Source organism: Hyaena hyaena, unplaced genomic scaffold (assembly GCF_003009895.1).
Source record: "Hyaena hyaena isolate Hyena2069 unplaced genomic scaffold, ASM300989v1 scaffold_901, whole genome shotgun sequence".
NCBI lineage: Eukaryota > Metazoa > Chordata > Mammalia > Carnivora > Hyaenidae > Hyaena > Hyaena hyaena.
Window position 1 is genome coordinate 716,357 of NW_024081527.1, and position 15,400 is coordinate 731,756.

A 15,400-nucleotide genomic window follows, 5' to 3' on the forward strand; every position below is an offset into this window, starting at 1 on the left:
AAACATGATTATTGTTTGTCACTTTATTAGAGACAGTTATAGAACAAAACAGGCAGAACTCTTTGGACCTTCCAATGTTACAATCAACAAAGAAATTAGATTTCTGGTGAGATTAGGATTCTGGTTACTTAATGAAAATATTTGATTCAAAAATTTAAATTGGTTCTAAAAAAATTTAATTGGTTCTGCCCTTCTTGGGAGGCCGGGAGTAGGGGTGGTGGCAGGAGAGGTGGGAAGAGTTCTAATTGTGCTTCTCAGATCTCCTTCCAGAATAAATTTTCTATCTCAAAAATCAAAGACTTCTCTGAAAATGGCAGACAGCAGACAGCGCATTATCCTCAAGCTGGTGAATAGGACGGATTTTTCTCCCTAAACGTCCCTTCTCCTCTCTAGTTTGAATGATCAATAAAATGCCTTGGCTTATCTCTGAAAATAACCTTGTTGACAACACAAATATGGACTTAAACACGCTACCTCCACATTTAAGATTTAAGAAGCCCCCACTAAATGTCAGGGGGGTGTCACTGTGTTTGCTGTGATACTTGGTTATTATTAGTGTTTAACTGCAATCCCCCAGCAGCGCCACGCCGCCAGCAGCACCATAAATTTTAATGTGATCATGTGCTCTTTTCTTTTCATATCCAGTGAATTCTGCAGGATCATAATATTCTATATGAACCCTAGCTGAACCTTAGTGTGATATGAAGGAAAAACAAGATTTCTAACAGTGATAGTTGTTCATCGTTTTATAGTTTTTTAAAAAACTGGACACTAAGCAACATGAATAACATCACCCTCAACTAAATCCACTCGTTCAAATGAATCGCTATTGAGCCCTACAGGATGCAGGGCATGGCCCAAAGTGCTAATGAGTACATTTATGGGATAGTAAAGAACACTGACTCTTAAGGAAACCTTTTCTCACCCCCACCCCCTCTCCCCCGGAGAATCTGTCAGAACTCTCATACATCATTTATAAAACCGAAAAATGTCTCTGCAACCTTGGCACCACCACATACCTTTTATTTTACAGACTGCAAACAAAAGCACAGCCATTTTCCCTATCTGGCCTGCCTTGCCAATTTAAGAAATGTGTTTCTCATCTTTCGTTATGTATGTGCTTAATGGGATATTTATCCTACAAGCTTCCATAAACAAAGAGAATTTATATAATTATTCTTGATCTGCAGGTTTTTATTCTTTGTTTTAACCACAAATAGTAGCTGGCACTACAGGCTGTATTTGTTCAAGGAATTCCAAATATTTGGTAAATTTTAACTACCTAAATATAGAATAATATTGAAGGAATTCCAAATATTTGGTAAATTTTAACTATCTAAATAAAGAATAATATTGAAGCTTTCATTTCAAAATTTGGAGTTTCAGGCCAGAGGTATGGAATAAATTAGAAAGTCATTAGTAGGGTTCCCAGTGAGCTAAATTTCCACCCTTTTACATCAAATTGCCTATTAATCAAAGGGGTTCATTCTTTTTTCTTTTTTCTTCTTTTTTCTTTGCCCACAAAGGAACAAAACTGATTCACTACCTAGACATGCAGTTGAATACTTTTGCAAAATGTAATTCTGAGTCAGTAAGTTTATTTTCCATATTCAAAATTACTTCAGGGTTAAAGGTTTGGAAGCTGGTGTGTGTATTTACAACTTGCTTGTCCTGTTGTACGTGGTGTCATAATTTGCTCGGCAATGACACAGAACTATGCATTTTCCCACTCTCAGAGACAATGGGCTTAGAAAAATATACAACACGCACAGATGTAAGGTCACACGTATTATTCCTGCTAACAGCTCTGTGGGCAAGGCAGTCAGAATGCAGCCCATTCTGATAGGAAGGTCTCTTTTTGGACACACTGGCTCTGTTGGTGCCTCATTTAAGAAAAGAGTGTGCAAGTGTGTGCCTTATTATCTCCCATCCTAGAAGAAAAGAAGTACTTTGAGGGAAGGTTTGTAAGGTTTTTTCCCTCCTTTACTGGCAACTGGCTGGGAAACTTTGCCTTGGAGCGCCATCTAGAGGAAAACTCAGCATATGTGCGCCATGCTCATATGCTTTGGAACTTTGGCTATGGGACTCAGGACAAATCCAGTGGTTGGTGCTTGGTGAGTTCTTTCTTTTAATATTAAGAGAATATTTTGTTTCTAACTCAATACATGAAAATGGAATATGAGATAACTCCAATGCAAATACAGCCACTGATGAGAACAAAACAATGAACGCTCCTAACAGTCTTCAGGAGTGTGAGGAAGTTATCATTTTGCCATAGGCTGAGGTCGTATTCCAGAAATCAGAACTGATGAGTAAATTAAATTCATCCTTTTCTTCACCAATCAAGTAATCTTTTTTCATCTCTATAATTATTTTCTTAATTAAAAAATCCTCATTAACCATGTTGCCCATGTTCAAGTTGAAGAGACGGCTTGTGTTAGGGACAGAAGTTGACGTTTTCAACCTATTGTAACCCTGGGTCAAGTTCAGCAAAATTTAATGAGCAGGAAATAATATCTTTTCCAGATGTGGCTTCTCAATTCAATGTGAAGGAGAAAAACTAACATTCATCAATGTATTCTTTTCAAAGTCAGGGTGGGAACTTTAACAGAAAATTCTCCTCTTTTTGAGCTAGCATTAATACGAAAACAAAACCGAAACCTTCTCCCACAGTGCTACTCTTCAAGGTTGCTGAGCAGGCTTGCAAAAATAACTATACCCTTGGAATATTCTGGCAGCATGAATACCCACATTGTAGTGAGAGTTTGAGAGTTCTGCTTTCTTCAAGTTGTTGAAAAGGATCAAGATTGTCCGTCTTTTGGAAACATTTACTGAAGAAAACTGGTATGTATTTCCTTCTACTCCTAAGTGTCCTCCCTGACCCCACTGCTCTTGGCTAACTTCCCCCATCCCAACTATTTTAAGGCTTGTCATAGAAGTCTTTTTCTGTCTTTGACATCTCTCACTCACAATATCAAGGCCATTCCTTTATTTCCTTCATTGAACAAGGCTCCTGCTTAGTTATTTTTGGCAATCCACCATAAACCCAGAAGTTCTCCAAAATAACAGGTTAATTTCTTTATTGAATGTGTTCTGTAAGCCAGACACATAAACTCTGCACACAGAAAATTACTCCTTGTCTATCGAGATCTGATATGGTAAAGCAAGATGCAAGTGGTTAATTTATTTTTCTTAAAGCAACATTGGCCCTCAAGCAATTAAGGCTAATAATTTAAAGCATCCTCCTCCCTCATTTGACTGGTCAACTTCTTTTACGGGGTACATTTCAGAAGGACAGGGCCAGTCCAGTTTTTCTAGGCCAATCTGCTAGTCCTTAAGCAGTTAAGGACCCCCAAAACAAGTTCTCCAGTAGAAAAGTGAAGACATTTTGGTCCCATCTTTTCATGCTAATGCACACTTTAGTTCAAGTTAATCTAACACACATCTGTTGAAAACGTTCCAGGTGCATGACTGCGTGCAAAATGCTGGTGAGGCCCTCAATAAATAAATGTTGGGCAAGCAAGTAAATGTTGTTGAAAGAATAAGAAATTATCTCTTTAGTTTCAAGCTGCTGACTCTATAGCATGAGAATGAGAGATCTGTGACTTTAAACACACAGCAGAAAGAAAGACATGTTGTACTAGACACAGTGCAGAGACAGAAGTAATTATTGATGCTTGGGGAGAAAGGGGAAGACTTTGTGGGAAAACTGGCATTAGATCAATGCCTTAGTGGATGAGTAAAATTTTAATAGGCAGAGAATGGGGCAGAGCATTTCCTTTCCTAAGGAAGGAGCAGAACAGTCCTTATTCATTTGGCCAAAGGCAAATGTATGTCATTTGGAGTTCTCTATCTTGGGTTTCAATTTTAGTGTGGGTACAAAGATGGAAGGTACTTAGATTTATGTTATAATAATCTGAAACTTGTGTTCTATTTTATATGGTAAATATGTTTATACACATACACATATAGAGTCAGCAGCCTGAAAGTAAACATATATGTTTACGTGTAAACACTTATGTTTTGCCATCTTCCCTGGCATTCTCTCAGGACTTCCATGTTCTTGTGGGTCATGTTCACACACTCCTACTATGGCTACCCACTGGCCTAAAGAGTCTTGCCCAGTGATCTCTTTGTTCTGTTACTCATACCCATATCCTCTGCAAAAAGATTACTTTGAAAATCCAACCATTCTTTTTGTAAAAAGAACCAGTTTTCCCTGAGATAAAACATTGAAAAGAGGCTCAGGCAATCATTCCAAGACTACACCTGCTTCAAGGTGTTGGTGATTTTACAGTTTTAAAGCTCGGAAATTGTTGTGAAATATATACTCCCATAACCAGGGCACGTAAGTTCTGGTGTGAAATAAATCAGATGGCAATTGGTCAGAGAAATGGAAATGTGAAGGAGAAGGCCTGTAGGTCCATAAAATGACAGATGACTTTCCACCACCACTGAACACACTTACTGTTAACATTGCAAACATCAGTTGGCACACGTTGAAGGCGTGTCTCCAGTTGTGGTAGAGAACCATTCGATAATTTTTCCTCACTGTCAAGAGCCACCTACATAGTGTCTGAAACGGGAAGGGAGAGGTCGTATCAGGCAGTAGTATGTGTCTCCAGTGGGCTGTCATCAAAACGATGCTTTCTGTCTGAGTGATCTTCAACAGCCAAAGTCCTCCCACAAAACTCCCATGATTCTCAATGAGAATGGCAATCCCATGAGGTGTGCAGGCTGAGTGTTATCACCCTCAATTTGCATTTGGGAAACCCAGCTACCATGTTGTCCCCCGTGCACTCCTGGGATCACCCAAGGTGGAACATCTTACCTCATAGTCAATTTTAAATTTCTGTACCATCCCCAGCTCCATGAACATCCGGAGAGCAGCTGTGATCATGGCGTCAACATCAAGAGAAAAGTCATCAAAATGTATGTCATCGATGGCAAGTTCTGACACCAGAGGGATGTTGGCTGCCTACACAACAGGAGACATAAGTCAAGCCAAGTTCACCAGCTTTTCCACACCCCCTCGTCGTGCTCTCTTTTCCTACTTATCAGATGTGCCACATAAATCAGACCTGACCTGCACTTACACTCTGATACAGCTAAACTCTGAGCTGGAAATGTCTTTTGTTTCTGAACTGCAAATGCCCCAAGCAAATAAAGAGGGAGGGGGTGGGGGGGGTGGGGAATGAAGCTAATCTGAAGAAAAAATATACACACTGGATCTAGTCTGCAGAATTTAGAATACAAAGCTGTCTAGTTTACTGAAGCTGCAGTTATACAATATATTCTGATGCATATTACAAAGCACTAAATGCAAGAAACATCTGGGCAGCCAGCAGCTGTGAATTTTAATTGCTGCTATTCAGAGGAGGACATGGGAATACACTGCTTTGCCTTGTTTCTTGTATTCTTATATCCTTGTTTCTTGTATCCTTATATCCTGTAGCTGTGCACATGCACTTTGTTACCATGTGTTCTGTATATTCAGAAGGATGAAAAGGATCAGACAGCACATCTCTGGCACAAAGTATTTTCTTAATAAAATATAATTGTCTGGAGGATCAGCACAAGCATGTTTCATCAAAAGAATAAATTTACAGTATCATTTAGTTTCATTCTATATAAACATCACAACATTACAAGACTGGTCATACATATTCAGGGTTTTCAAAACACTCACATTAGGCAGCTGTCAATCAGTTGCCCCACACAAACTTAGAGGGAAGGAAAAATCCTTGGGCATCGTTTTCATGCTGATTTCACTGGGATTAATCATATCCTTTGGACCACTCTTGCTAAGGGAATCATTTCTACCTTTTCAGGTTACCGGAGACATTCTGGATTCATATTTCTCATCTAATCACTGCGTGTAAATTATGCAAGGAGTAATCTATACCCTGGGACTATTTTGACTGAGCAATGAAATCCAACTCTGGACATTCTAAGCATCCTGGAAACCATATAACCAATCCTTCCTTCTCAACTCCATGCTCCTCCATAAGAGTTTACATTACTAGACCAAAATCCAGACATTGGTTATTCCCCACAACATAGAAGAACAAGAATAAATACAGTACAGTATTAACTATATGCACATGGTTGTACAATAGGCATCTAGAACTTTTTCATCTTGTGCGACTGAAACTCTGCACTCAATGAACAACTCCCCATCTTCTCTCCCCTCAAGTCCCTGGCAGTCACCATTTTCTTTTCTGTTTCTATGAGTTTGATTATTAGATACTTCATATAAGTGGAATCATGTAGCATTTGTCTTTTAGTGATTGGCTTATTTCACGTAGCATAATGTTTTCAAGGTTCATTCATGCTGTACCATATGACAGTATTTCCTTCTTTTTTAAGGCTGAATAATATTTCATTGTATGTGTATGCAGCTGACCCTTGAACAACATGGGTTTGAGGTGCATGAATCCATTTATATGTGTCTTTTTCTAAACAATTTTTTAATGCTTATGTATTTTTGAGAGAGACAGAAAGACAGAGTGTGAGTTGGGGAGAGACAGATAAGAGAGGGAGACACAGAATATGAAGCAGGCTCCAGGCTCTGAGCTGTCAGCACAGAGTCGACAGGGGGCTCAAACCCATGAACCATGAGATCATGACCTGAGTAAACTGTCAGTTTTGACTGACAGTCAAAAACCTCAGACACTGTGAGTGTCTGACTTTTACTGACTGAGCTATCCAGTTGCCCCTGTATGTGTCTTTTCTCAGTAGGTAAAGGTATAGTACTATAAAAGCATTTTCTCTTTCTTTGATCCTCTTTTTTAAAAGAATTATTTTTTGGCTTATTTACTTTGAGAGAGAGAGAGAGAGAGAGAGAGAGAGAGAGAGAGAGCACAAGTAGGGGAGGGGCAGAGAGAGAGGGAGAGAAAGAATCCCAAGCAGGCTCCACTCTGTCAGCACAGAGCCTGAGACAGGTATGACCTGAGCCAAGATCAAGAGTTGGACGCCCCTTTCTTATGATTTTCTTAACAAAATTGTAAGAATACAGTACCTAATAAATATGATATACAAAATAAGTGTTAATCGGCTCTATGGTCAATAATAGGCTATTAGTAGTTATGTTTTGGGGGAGTCAAAAGTTTCCTGCGTTAGTTTCACTGCATGGGGGTTGGTGCCCCTAACCCCTATGTTGTTCAAGGGTCAACTGTAATACATTTTATTTATCCATTTATTTGCTGATGGTTTAGTCTCTGTCCCAATCAGTTATTCTTTTGAGCAATCATTTTCATATATTAAAGGCTTTAGAATGTTAGAGATTTTCCTTAGCTTTGATTTTCAGTTTACAAGTCACTGGAGGGGGAATCTAACTGACCTGTTTCCTTGGGAAAGCCACCAAATGTGGGTACCTTATGGCTTTGCTCTTTAGCTACTCAGATTCCGCAGAGAGGAATCTTGTGGGTAGAGCCTGGCTGGGAAGCGGGTTGGGGGAAGGGCCTCAGCATCTGTCCCTAGCTCCTCATTCAGGTTCCTAACTCTTCATTCAACCTTGTCTTCAGCATTTACTCCTACCCTCAGGCTCCATGCTGGTGTCTCTCTAACCTAAGAGCTGCTGTTATACCCTCTTAAGGTAGCATAGCTCCCATTATTTATGAAGTAGAGGTGTGAGACAAAGGATCTGGAGATGTCACTGCTTCTTAGATTAGCTGTGTTCCTGTACATAGCCCCACCTTCATCCTCACTTCCAAAGGTACTTATTTAACCAGTTGTGGAGCTATCTGAGAGGGGCTCTGTGGCATAAATACGTTTGCCTCTCAGCTTTTCCCAGTGTTGGTTTATTTTGGTTTTCTTGGGTCTGCTAAATTACATAATACTCATCCATCTGTTTTCTAGCTTTCAAAATTTTGTTATTGTTGAGTGTTCTAATTTCTTTGTTTTTGAAAATTTATGCCTTAAAAATCCCTTTATTGTTTTTTAGGGGGGCCTGAGGAAGGAAGGAACAAAAGAAAATGACTTTATCATTGTCATCCCCAAATTATAGGAATTATATTTATTAAATGACACCTTAAATGATCAACCTAGAGAACTCAGGGGTAGGCCAGCCTTTGGTTTTTAGAAACCTTTGTTTCTCTGTGCATGGGCCTGGCGGCAACCATGCACACCTTTCTTTTATTCTGTACCCCTGTATGTTCACGTGTGTCAATCCTGACCTCGCCTTTTAGGCTGTAACAATCTTAGAGGTGGCTGCCACGTTTCTTTCCCTTAGGGAAACTCCAGAAGGACACTCTGCTTCCACCACACATTACATGAATTTCTATGTACTTGGAATATCTGTGCTTGTTGTAGTTTGTTCAAGTTCAAACCCAAATTCAACTGGAAAACCACTTCCCAAGAGGGTCGAAGCATCATCCCAAAAGACACAACGTTTTCCTCTCAGAGGAAGAGTCTGGTTCTGAGTTGGCAAAGGAAGTTAACCCCCTTGCAGGTGGTTGCTGAGGAACATAAATGGCGATTGAGGCTGTGCTGCTCTCCAGGTGGCCTCTGCCTTGTAGATTATTAATAGTGTATTCCCTGATGCCATTATAAATCCTCTACTCTTCAAAGGCACTAAATTCACTTAATTATCTTAAAAATTAAAGAATATAGGCATTTTTTCATTATGAAATGTTAATGGAAAGGAAATAAGAATATTAGGTTGAAAAATGTAGGGTGACCTCTGGTTCACCAAGACCCATACTTACTGACCTTGTCTTTTTTCCCCTAATAGGTTGATTGATCCACAGTTAAATCATACCAGTCTATAGATCACCCTGAGCCCTGTCGTAAACCCTTGTTGGCACTTGTAGATGCAGAGAAAGTTCCAAGCCTTTCATAAATGACCAGTTGCAGCTATTGTGAGAAGTATAGATAGTTTTTATCCACAGTCCTGGGTTCAAGAGCAGTTTCTGGAGGAAATTATGAAGAATTAAGAGTAGAGTGTGTCCTTAGCAGGTGTGCATGGAGATCTAGTCTGCAAAAGATTTGGGAAGAGCCTTCTGTTGCCAAATTTCCTTGTTATAGAAATACAAGCTCTGCATGTCTTCTGATAAGTCGAGAATGGGACCACATCTTCCGAACCTATAATTACTGTAGGCATAGGATATTAACAAAACAAATCAAAGTCAATTCCTCCAAGTGTCAGTCTTCAACTTTTAAATATTTATAAGGCACCATATCCCTAAATCAAAGAGGAGTGCTACAATCCAAAATAACTACTGAATTAATAGCCAGGAAATAACATTTGGATAAAAGAACCATTTACTTTACTGCAGCAATAAATGAAAACACAGAATTATGAGTCCTGGAGCTAATCTGAATAATGTTCAAGAAGTGGGACTCTAGCTGGCTGGGAGTACCTGTTATCCTTTGACCATTCCTCTTCTTTGTTTGGGTCTTAATAGTTAAGTGGTTATCAAAGGGACTCATAAAACTGCCTCCTCTAAAATTGAAAAGGTAGCTTTACAAAGAGGCCGTAAAATGTTAAAATACAATCCTGGATCCCCTGACACATGAATATTACATTCTGTGATACTCAGAAAATGGGAAGAAACAACAAAGTGGGTGGTGGTCCAGCCCAACCATTTCAAAGGAAAAATGACTTGTTGCCGATCCAGCCCACTCACTCATTGTTCCCAGTGGACAAGAGCAGAAGCTGGGGGCTTTAGGATCCTGGGATTAATGAAGACAGGAGACTGAGCTGTGGTGCTCTGGAGGGGATTGCAAAGTTCTTATATTGCCACATTTTTATAGCTCTTACTACATACCAGGCACTGTTCTAGCACCTTCTGCACATTAACTCATTTGCTCCTCACAAGGATCCTAAGAAGTAGGGAATATTTTTAATCCCATGTTACAGATGAGGCAGCTGGAACAGATGATAGGCAATCTGTTCAAATTCACACAGTTGTGACTGGTGGAGGCAGATTTGAACCCGGGGCATCTGGTTCTAGAGACTGGCTCCTAATCACTGCACTGCTTCTATAAATGGGCTGATGTCAAGCCAAGGGGTCCTCCATCCCTGTTCTATGCAAGCTAACTTGGATGCACCAGGGTAGTGTTTGGGATTTAGATCCACATAGCTATCGATCCAATTTTCCTGATGAGCAGCCTCGATACCTCAAGGGGAAGTCTCTAAGCTCACAACTGCCTCTGGTATAGCCTCAGTTGTTAGCTTTGTTTTGATTAAAGGGAACACAGAATCAGCTCAGTACTCGCAAGACCATCCTGAAAACAATAACTTATTTTCTGAAGGAGCAGAAGAAGACTTCAGGCACACAACTTTAGCTTCCGACTGGCCAGCAGACATTCCTGGGGTGGATACTCCCCTTGGCCAGACAAGGTAAGTGCAGAGGAAGGGGAGCAGCAAACAGGAGAGGTGGTGGGTAGAGAGCAGAAAGAGGAGGGATCCTTCTATGTAGATGGGATCCTTTCTGTAGAAATTTGGACAGGTTTCTCTGACATTTGGGACACAGATGAGAAATGCTTATCACACACACATGCACTCAGGCTTTAGAGGGACTAATAGTACTAGAGGTAACTAGTTGTTTAGATAGTACATAGTCACATTTCTAGCAGTGAAGAGTGACATTTGAACGAGTTTCTGTTTTTGCTCGGGAAAACAGGACACAATTTTTTACTAGTATAGAACACCGTCACTTTCCTAAATCAACTTCTACACAGGAAAGCTGGGATTTTGGGGAATCCACAACATGTGAAGCATGTGGGGAAAGATGCAGAGTTCAAAGGAGAGAGTGCTACAAAGCCCCAGTGACATGCTGCTCAGCGACAGAGAAAGTGCTGGCCTATCACATTTCCAGGTGACACCCACTCACTTGTCTGCAAAACACCACCAGAAGGCACAAAGACTGTGAGCCAGCTGGTGGCCTGGGTAGCAGTAATGTGAAGATCTGAGGCCTGTTCCTAGGGCCAGACAAACAATAATGAGATCATCAAACGCTACAGCTCATGGGCTCAACTTATATGTGGAAACAGTAAAATTTAGAATAAAAGAGTGAATATAAATGCCTAAGAATTGTCAAGAAATATTTTTAAAAGAAGACTTACAAGGTCCTATCCTATCTCAGATTAAAATATAAACATAGTATATTTTAGCATGTTTATATGTTGAAACATAGACTTTATCCCTTTAACTCAGCCTACACCATTTTTATCATGTAACTCCCTCTTCAAATACCTGGAAGTGTTCAATGTGGCATGCTGAATGAAGTAAACTTGCTTCACTTGGCATTCAAGGCTCTTCATAAACATTGCCCATCCAGTGTTACAATCTTCTAGCCTTGTAAGGAAGCATCAGGCTGGGCATTTCATTATCCTTATTCTCATCTTTCCCTCTATGTTTCAGATTATTCTACCCCTACTTCCCCATTAGGTTTGACTTCTTCCTTACTCTGTGCCAGTAGAAATTCAAATCTCATCTTTACAAGTTCAGTCCCATTCACTCATTCCTATCTCATCCTACAGCAATGTTTTCCTCCTCTGCAGTTATATAATTCACTGTAATATTTACAGTCACTTTATACTCTAGAGTTTTCAAGTATACCCATTAAAGCAGCAAGTAGGTCCCTGAATCATGTATGCAATTGGTTTGAATGTGATTACTTGTGATCTGGGGAGAGGTCCATAGTTTTCTTCTAACTCCTCTGTAGTTTAATATGGGTTCTGTAACTTGACCAACTCACCAGGTAATCCTTATGTACATTCAAAGTCTGCAATATACACACTAGGAGCTGTTTCCTCCCAGAATCTTGGTGCACGTGAATACCCAAGCTTCACCAAATAGGGGCAAAGCTTCCCATTACATAGCTGACCAAGTCAAAGGGCATTTTATGTATTTGTCTTTTTAAAGTGCATAAAAGCAAGGAAAATTGGTAGTCAAAAATCACTGTATTGAAAAAGAGAGGAAAAGTTTAAAGAAATACTAGTTCCTAGGTATAATATGTCCTCTTTCTTACTAATCTTTAATTATCCTCAAATACTGCTTAATTCACTTTGGTTTTCTAGGCTCAAGTAGACCTATAACGTTGAATCTCTTAATAGAAGAATGAAACTTCTATCATCTCTTAACATGGGATTTTCAGAAATTTCACCAGAAGTTAAAAATCTTCTGGCTTTTCTTTTCTTTCTGTTTGAGCTGTCCTAGTTGTTTAACCTAAACTATCCCTGTTTCCCGTTGATCTCAGGAAAGATCTTTGTTATCATTCATGCAACATCATAAGCCTTGGAAGACATGATTCCCACAAATTTTTCTTGTCATGGTGGGAACCAAAAGTAAAAGAAACATCAGAGTGACCACTCCCTTTTGAAACAGAGACACTTTCTTTTATGTGACTGTCTTTTTTTTTTTTTTTTAACACTGGCTTTTCATATTTCTAATGTGCCCTTATTATTTATGTTTATCAGTTAAACAGTCTCCCTTAAAGCACTGAGCGTTTAAACACTGCATTTCAAAGAAACTAGTCATTTTAAGAGAGATTTTATTTTTTTCTAGTATGTGGCATTTAAGATAAAAGCAATTCAATATAAGTTTTTTTTTTAAAAAGGTATCCAAAGTGTTTCTTCTTAAACACATGCAGATATTCCATGTCAGTTGATGCAATATTTGTTTACATATTATCATAGTTTCTGTAGTTTATTTATAAAAGAAAAAATTAAAATAAGAGTATAAGATTAATCCATCTTGCATCGAGTACATTACAATGGTCTTAAAGGCAGTGGGTAAGGTGAAATAGAATTAGCACTGAGAGATGATGATGTGTTGAATCTTTAATTTAAAATCAAGCCTATGGTCCCTAAGTGAGGTGAGCACTCCAAGTAATTTTTCTTAAACAGTTTTTTTCTATTAAAATAAGTTTCCTGGGGCACCTGAATGGCTCATTTGGATAAGCAGTTGACTTTGGCTCAGGTCATGATCTCACAGTTTGTGGGTTTGAGTCCCACATCGGGCTCTCTGCTGACCAGAGCTTGGATCCTGCTTCCAATTCTGTCTTCTCTCTCTCTCTACCTCTCTGCCCCTCTCCCACTCGTACTTTGTCTCTCTCAAAAATAAAGAAACGTTAAAAAAATAAAAGTTTACTACTTTCTTTTTTTTTTTTTTAATTGTTTAACGTTTATTTATTTTGAGAGACAGAGAGAGACAGAGCATGACCAGGAAAGGGGCAGAGAGAGAAGGAGACACAGGATCTGAAGCAGACTCCAGGCTCTGGGCTGTCAGTACAGAGCTCCATGCGGGGCTCGAACCCATAGACCATGAGATCATGACCTGAGCCGAAGAAAGATGCTTAACCAACTGAGCTACCCAGGTGTCCCGACTACTTTCTTAATAAAGTTTAGTCAATGTGGTATATAAAAGTGTTGTTTTGTGGTTGCTAGTGGTAGTGGTATAGAGATAACCTGCTTTGTTCCAAAAAAGGTTTAATGTGGCTTACAAAAATCTATGCAATAACAAAGCTAAGAGAAAGTAAAAATAGGCCAGAAAGACAAATCAAAGGAAGACTAAGGATAGGAATATAAATCATGATCAGAAGTGGGGTTAGTACACAAAGTGCATGTCCTAGCATCAAGACATTTGTAAGGATAGCCAGAAATTTGTCTGTAAGCATCCCAGCAACCGCTATGAAGAGAATCTGGTATGTTAGATAATTTACAGAGTTCATAAGGTTTTTTAAAAAGACAAGGGCTAAGGAAACCCACAGAAACACAGCTCTGCTCTCTCTGAGTTGAGAGAAAAGCGTCTCTTGTGGTTTTCAGGGAAATTTTTCCCAAGCCAGTAATTCTCAAAGTGTGCACTCCAGACTAGCTACATCATCATCTGGGAACTTGTTAGAAATGCAAATTCTGGGGGTGCCTGGGTGGTTCAGCTGGTTAAACGTCCAACTTCGGCTCAGGTCATGATCTCACAGTTCATGAGTTCAAGCCCGCATCGGGCTCTGTGCTGACAGATCAGAGCCTGGAGCCTGCTTCAGATTCTATGTCTCCCACTCTCTCTATCCCTCCCCCCACCTCTCTCTCTCTCTCCCCCCTACAAAAATAAACATTAAAAAAAAAGAAATGCAAATTCTGAATCAGAAGCTCTATTTGTGTTTTACAAGCCTTCCAAGTGATTCTGATGCTTGTTAACATTTGAGAACCACTGTTGCAAGCATTACCCCTTCAAGTACAGCAGTGATTTACTCAGAGCTGGAGTGGCTCTGTGTGGTGAGCCAATTTGAGGGTTGGAAGGCAGAATACAAGGGTTCCCCAACTAAGTGAAAAGCCACTGATTGATGAGGGTTTGCTCTGCAATTCTTTTGACTTTTTCTATGTTTGAAATTTTTCATAATAAAATGTTGGGAAAGATATAATTCACTACCAACAACTGATAGGACATCAACCTAGCAGTGCTATCCTTTAAGAGAAAAGTTTCACTCTATCAGGGTTTTGTACAGTGAGGTTTCTAAAAAAGTGTGGCTTAGATTCTAGTGTAATTGTTTTTTCTTGAAGCTATTTATTAAATATATCTTGTAGCTACCTAGAACCCTCTTCACAGCAGATAATGTGCTCTGATCCTATCCCCGACCCTACTTGCTAAGTGTCATGAGCCTGAAGCTTACGTAAGCCTGAGATTGAGCATTCTCCATGCAGGCATAATAATAAAACTATGTTGTGCAGTTGCTGTGAGGAGTAAATAACATTCATTACGAGTCTAGCACAGTGCTTGAAAATAGGAAACACTAAGTAACAGTGACTGTTATAACTATGGTTGTTGTTGGCTTGTTGCTGTTATACTTGTTAAATGTTTTATACTGATATTAGGCTCAAAGAAGGAAGGAGTGGACATAAAAGATTTTGGTGACTAGACCCTGAAAAATCAACTCTACCTATTCCCTTAGGAAACCTCAGAATTTAGTTCAGTTTCATTCAACACACTTGTATTGGGTGCCTAACCCTACAAAAGGCACTGCGCTGTGCTACAGATATATTTATGAAATCATTGTGGTCCCTGTGCTCACAGTCCGTCAGGGGACACAATGAAGCAAATAGGCAATGATGATACAAGTGGTATTGTGCTGTGATGGGGGAAATACAGGGCATTGTAGGAATTCCTGGGAGAGTTTGATGAAATATGTATAGTTTAGTGTCACTGCCTTGATTCTACATCATCATGAAACTTCAGCTTTATAAAGCATATTTAGAATAATTTAAAATGTTAAAAAGTTACTATGCTTAAAAGGTTCTCAAGGTCAAAAAGCTTGTAGTGAAGCCTAGGGAAAGATGCAGACTCTATTCCTGAGATGCCCATGGTCTATGCAAGGAGGAAGAAGAGTAAACAGAATGATTAGTGAAAAATTAGAAGCATAAAGTTCTGAGGCAACAGGAGGAGGGAGCATATAGGAGG

At 39.5% G+C, this 15,400-nt stretch overlaps 1 protein-coding gene across 1 annotated transcript in view; it reads right to left on the reverse strand.

Annotated features, from left to right (window-relative positions):
- PDE11A (phosphodiesterase 11A) overlaps positions 1-15,400 on the reverse strand; it is a gene marked incomplete at its 5' end in the record, with an annotated part of 137,257 nt that overhangs the window by 85,700 nt on the left and 36,157 nt on the right. Inside the window, 2 exons of the mRNA XM_039220481.1 lie at positions 4,469-4,576; positions 4,832-4,978. Coding sequence (XP_039076412.1) covers positions 4,469-4,576; positions 4,832-4,978 — 255 coding nt within the window. The remainder of the gene's footprint in view (positions 1-4,468; positions 4,577-4,831; positions 4,979-15,400) is intronic.